The following is a 6,126-nucleotide window of genomic DNA, read 5'->3' as shown; positions in this document are numbered from 1 at the left end:
ATAGGTACCTGATAACATTATGGAAACGTTTTTTTTTTTTTCAAATTAACGGTCTCCGCGGCACCGGCATGGCTCTCCGAACAACACCGTTGGGACCGACACTTCGGCCGTGAATAATATTACCTACCACCCCAAAAAGCGTACACGCGCGACATACAATATTACACACATCATGCGGTATACGCATATTATAGATAGGTACACGCGCGTTTTAGAAATATTAGATTTTATTAAAAACGAAATTCAAGGACCGTGTTACGTATTGGAGTGTATATGACTGACCAACTTGCGTCGTCGCGGTGTATTATTGAACAATAGTAGTACCATTAGTACCTGTACACTCTGAGCAGTCGAAAACGGTCGGGGACTCGACACATCACTGAGAAAACCTTGTCGGGCATGAACGCATGTGGCGTTGTGCGTACTTACGCCTATATAAAAAGCAGTCGTCTACAACAGCAAGCGGAAATGTTATTTTCAAATTATTATTAACGATATCGGCACGGGCGACTCGCCGCGCCGTTCATCGATGTCCGGACACACTGTGGACACCGCGACTGCAGTGTATTTTACATTTTCCCAAAAATTATAAACCCGAATATATTTTACATATTGTCGTATGTATATAGGTGCGGTACAGAGCTACACGCGTATTTATTTTATTTAAAACGGAACGCAATAACGATATTAGGCGTACGCACTAACTAACTAACTCGAACAGCGTGAATGATTGGTGTAATAATATAATGACAATAATACCTACACGCCGAAAACTCGACAACGACCGTTCGTACTCATATCATAATATTAGGTATAGTGTATGAGTGTATATTATAATATACCCGATGTAAAGTATTATTACGAAAACGGAAGAAAAAAAATAAGGAAGACAAATGTATATTTAGGTAGGTGGTAATCGTTTAAAACGTCCGCATTGTGTTCATGCATTATTAATATTCAACGCATATGATCTACATAAATTGATTTTTATCGTAAAAGTATATGTATTATCTACCGCGACGCCACAGCTGCTGACTTGTTTTCATGAAACTTTTCGAATGGGTTCCTTACTCTGACTTCGATATTTTTGACTGTATGTTATATCCGTGTTTAGATAATATCTATAATAATATGAACATATTCTATACATAGAGTGTGTTTACTCAGTGCATTCAGCATTGATGTTTCCACTTTTTAATAAATTACATATTTCACATTACTATATTTTAAATATAAACATTTTTTTTTTATTCTATTATTATATCATAGCTATATATATATATATATATATTAAGTAAACATTACTATTTTGAAAACAGATTCTACTTGATAACATTTGAATCTTTATAACTCAAGTTTAGAACGGGTGCGTATTGATTTATATTGATTTCAAGTTAGTTATGATATCTTGTATCTACTATCTATATATAGTTATTTGTAACTTAAAAGTAATTAGGTATGCGATAAATTAACGATTAATAATTTTTTTTTTATTATCGCTTAATGCAAGTTATCCGAGTTAATTGATTTCTATTCATGTTTCCTCCTGTGTACACCAAGAAGCATTCCCTAATAAATTCATAATTATAATAAAAATAATATGCATTTATATGAACAAGTTTTGTTTATCTTTTTACACTTCACATTTATCTGTAATTTGGCATTTTAAAATATAAGTACCTATAAACTCATTCTTGTTATTCATCTCATTGTCTTCTGCAACATTCTTGTTTTTTAGAGCTTGTGAAAAATATATGCTCAATTTAAATTATTACAATTTTTGTATACGTGGTTGTTCTCTCCAACAACGAAAATTATATATTAAACATTCGACCATGTTTAATTATTATTGCGTGTAAATGAACATACCTACACGAATACATGGTTACATTTTTTTTGCCCCATCAACTATAAATTTCAGAAATCTTTGTTTACATAACCGGTTATTGATGACCGTAACATATTCATTTTCAAATTTATTTAAAAATTATGTTTTTAAATTATTTAAATTATAATTGCTTTTGATTATTTTTTCGAAAAATAAAGAGTGTAATTTTTTAATATAGTGTAAACCAAATATTTGATATGAACTATCCTCATATGCAGTGTTTTATACCGAAGAAGCATAATTCTTTTGTTAGCTAATAATACTTATTAATAACTATAACTTACATCTATGAAATTTATATTATAAGATTTGCAAAATCGCAATTTTGGTGTAGGTAAACAGTTGCAGTCTGTAGAAAAATTAGTTAAGACTTAAGAGACTAATCAAATATCAAATATAATCAATATATTAAATTGTTATTATTATTTAGAACTCTCTATTGACTTTATCCATTTTCAACCCACAATTGCTAGCACAAAGAAGAAAATATATGATAAATCGTTAAATAAATTATATTGTTTTATTGTTGAACAGATTCAATTGAAATTTATTATTTGATCAACAAAAATAAATAAATAAATTGAGGTAATTAGGTAAGTTAGTTTACTGCTAGAATGGAAACAAAATATATATAATATAATATAATGACGTAATTCTAAGATTTCAATTTGAAATATTCATTATTATAAATAATTAATTAGAAGTTAAACAGCTAGGTAGCCTAGGTGAATATAAATACGGCATGCATGTTTACCTAACTGTAATCATTAATCGACAGAAACGTCTAATAAATAGTGTAATAAAAAATTCAGATAGTCCTACGGGATTAAAATATAATAATTGAAAAATGAGATTATCAACTAGTGCGAATACATGGCATGCATGTTTACCTAACTGTAATCATTAATCGACAGAAACGTCTAATAAATAGTGTAATAAAAAATTCAGATAGTCCTACGGGATTAAAATATAATAATTGAAAAATGAGATTATCAACTAGTGCGAATACATAAGTAATCCATAACGCTATAAAGTACTTATGCGGGATTCGTGTTGATTAGGTGTGTACTTGGAGCGCTATCTGGTTTTGAGTTTGACAATTTGACATTTGACATTTTAGTTTATTTAAATTCACAATAGTCAATATAGTTACTAATTTACAAACGCTATTGGATAAAATATTAGAAATTAGAATTCAATAATAAACATATTAATATATTATATTGAACTAAGATACAAACAAATACTGTAATGCCTCACGGATCGTATATATGTCACTTATTATATTTTTTATGATAAAATATTAAAATCAATTATTGATTTAAATCACCTTATCTAAGATTTTGTATTCTAGCTGAGACCAATGGTAGCCGGGATCACGGAAAAGCACCATTGGGTCACTATACTTTCGGTCCCCCTCCCCCAGAATTTTAACCTTAGTTGTACCTATGCACTGAACTCTCCTAAAGTATTACAAACAAATAATTTGAATATGATTTTCGAGTACATTTAAAAATTCCAAGTATCATTTGAATACTCGTAAATTTATTATTTAAAAAAAAAACGGAGGTGAGCAGCTTGGTGAATCACCCTGTATATGTTAGTGTACAATAAATTGAATTTACAATTCTTACCAAATAAACAATTCTATAACATACAGTTGTTGCTATAAACAGAAAAGGATTATTTGTAATTTTGTATTTATTTTATAATTAATAAAAAAGTATAAATATATTAATAATGTGTTCAGAATCAGACCAATATGTAAGCTAGTAGTCTGGTAAAACTAAATCCTAGTTAATGCTTAGTGTTTATTTAAATAGATATGCGATTGGGAAAATAAGTACAACGAACAATGTGAATTAACTAATGAAATCATTACTCGGTATAACTCTTTAAAACTGAACGAAAACATACTTAAAACCAAATTAAAAGAAATGAAAGAACTTAAAGAATGTGCCCATGCAGAGTTGTGCAGCTATAAAGTAAGTAAATAGATACCTTTTTAATATTATATCGTATATATATTATATTTTAGTATATTTTTCTTTCTATTTTTCTACTTAATGAATATAAACAGATAACAATAGTAATACGCTGTAAGTATATTTTAAATTTCTATAAATGTCTTATTTTCTGGACACATTGCTTCAATGATTTATTGTAATCAAATAACTTAATAAATATTGCAAATCGTAGAATAGATGATATACATCCGTAGGCTGTAGTATACGTACAAAGCTATTAAATTGTCATTTCTCAACTGTTCTTTAGGCTGAAATAGAAGAAAAAAATGACTTAGTTAAAAAACTAAATACAAATTTGAAATCTATGGAAGAGGAAAATTGTAATTTACGAAAGCAAATTACTGATGTGAATAGTCAACTTGCGGGGATCAACTCTAAATATACAAAAACTGAACTCCTAGATTCAATGAAACAAGTCGAAACAAACTCGAAACTTGAGCAGGATAGACTTTCTGCTAAATTTAACACGGTATGCGAGAAATTATATGAAATGAAGATTGCGTTCAGTGACGTAAAAAATACAATTAACTGCGATATATTTAATATTGAGAATACGGTAGATATGATAAAAAAACTGTCAGAGGCAGAGAAATGTAAACAACAATTGTCAATTCAGATGCATTCAGTGGATGATGAGTTAACTCGCAGGAACAAAAAAATAAAAGATCTCCAAAGAGACAACGATTACTATGTTTCTAAGATCAATAAGCAGAAAAAACAGTTGCAAGAATGGAACTTAAAAAAAGAAAATGTCTCATTGTCGAAAAAGAATTGTGAACATACTAAACAAAAAAACAACTGCTCTTGTGGGCAAAAAAACATTTAAGACAGTTTTCATTAACAACTACATTTTGAGATTCCTGTTCCTAATTTAAAAGCTATTTGTTGTATGCACATGCCTTCGCTTTTCAAAAGTTCCATTCTTGCAACTGTTTTTTATACTTATTTAACGTAAGAATATACATTATAAATACATTGTATGTATTCGTTTTCTAGTTGCAGGAGTTCTTTTATTTTCTTGTTTCTCCGAGTTTTGTTTCATCCGCATGGTCATATTTATCTTTTAATTTTTGCATCAGAATCAACAATTTTTGTTTATATTTCCCTGCTTCTGACCGCTTTTTTAATACATCTAAATTCTACTGCACTTGCAATATTAAATAAATCACGATCCATTATGTTGTTGACGTCACTGAAGACTGAACGCAATCTTCGTTTCATATAAAATATCAAACCCAAATAAATGACATTACTTTATTTTATTTCATTTTTATTTCCTTATATTAATACACATTAATTAGTATTGAACAAAATATCTGCAAATTATTAATTATTAATTTTAACACACATCACTATAATTCGTAAAAATATGTAGGTAATGGATCATATTTGTATATCTTTGTATATTTACTATTTATTGTGTTTAACATGTTAATTATTTTAATTTTTTTTTTTTTTGTAATAATACGCACCCAACACTGCATAGTAAATTAACAATTGGTCTAAAAAATGAATTAATAAATACTAAATATGTAATTTTTGATTAAAATTATCATTATTCATTATCGTTGTCTGACAACTAGCGTGTAATAGCGTATACTTAATTTGAATTTTTATATAAAGCTGGGTTCCTTTAGTATATGTATAATAAACGGACAATGTATAAATGAATTATTTATCAAAAACAATAACAATTGAAATAATTATATGTAGGATTACTATTTTTAATAAAAATCAAATTATTTTCAACCGATTTCACTCGATTGCTTGTCACTATTTTACGTAGGCTATACAGATGCATAAACAATGAAATATCATGTTATTAATTATTATAAATAATATATATTGATACACAATTGACTATAACTGTCAAAGCCATAGTAGATAAATTAATACACTACCTACGCTTTAATAATATACACCTATACAAACCACATAATTAATAATTTATATATGGATGTACATTAAACACTTGTTAATTTGCGAATAATATCAATCGATCAAACACATTCCTGAGTCACTAATGAAAAATTAAAACTGAACACCGTTACAAAGTTAAAAATAGGTTCAAATCATTTAAATAATAATTACGATTATATAACTACATAAGGTATATGCTCAAAATCAAGGCTGGTAATTTGAATCTCCATTCTCTACTCAATGTTTCAATCCAATCAAACCAAGTGCATATAGTAGTCAGCATATAAGGTA

The 6,126-nt window shown here is 28.2% G+C and overlaps 1 protein-coding gene across 1 annotated transcript; it reads left to right on the top strand.

Moving 5' to 3' along the window:
- Nucleotides 1–3,628: 3,628 nt before the first annotated feature.
- Nucleotides 3,629–4,741, top strand: LOC111039608 (intracellular protein transport protein USO1-like). The gene is made up of 3 exons (XM_022323189.1): nucleotides 3,629–3,652; nucleotides 3,712–3,873; nucleotides 4,163–4,741. Exons 1-3 carry the CDS (start codon nucleotides 3,629–3,631, stop codon nucleotides 4,739–4,741), a joined length of 765 nt encoding a protein of 254 aa, XP_022178881.1.
- Nucleotides 4,742–6,126: the final 1,385 nt, after the last annotated feature.

Source organism: Myzus persicae, unplaced genomic scaffold (genome assembly GCF_001856785.1).
Source record: "Myzus persicae strain clone G006 unplaced genomic scaffold, MPER_G0061.0, whole genome shotgun sequence".
Taxonomy (NCBI): Eukaryota; Metazoa; Arthropoda; class Insecta; order Hemiptera; family Aphididae; genus Myzus; species Myzus persicae.
The sequence above is the reverse complement of the archived record's forward strand: the minus strand, read 5'-3'. Positions and strand labels throughout refer to the sequence as shown.

What these genes read in the sequence shown, in the direction of transcription:
- LOC111039608 (XM_022323189.1), top strand. Translation starts at nt 3,629, where the DNA reads ATGTGTTCAGAATCAGACCAATAT. An exon ending in GTTCAGAATCAGACCAATAT is followed by an intron (nt 3,653 to 3,711) that starts GTAAGCTAGTAG and finishes TTATTTAAATAG; the next exon opens with ATATGCGATTGGGAAAATAA. An exon ending in CAGAGTTGTGCAGCTATAAA is followed by an intron (nt 3,874 to 4,162) that starts GTAAGTAAATAG and finishes ACTGTTCTTTAG; the next exon opens with GCTGAAATAGAAGAAAAAAA.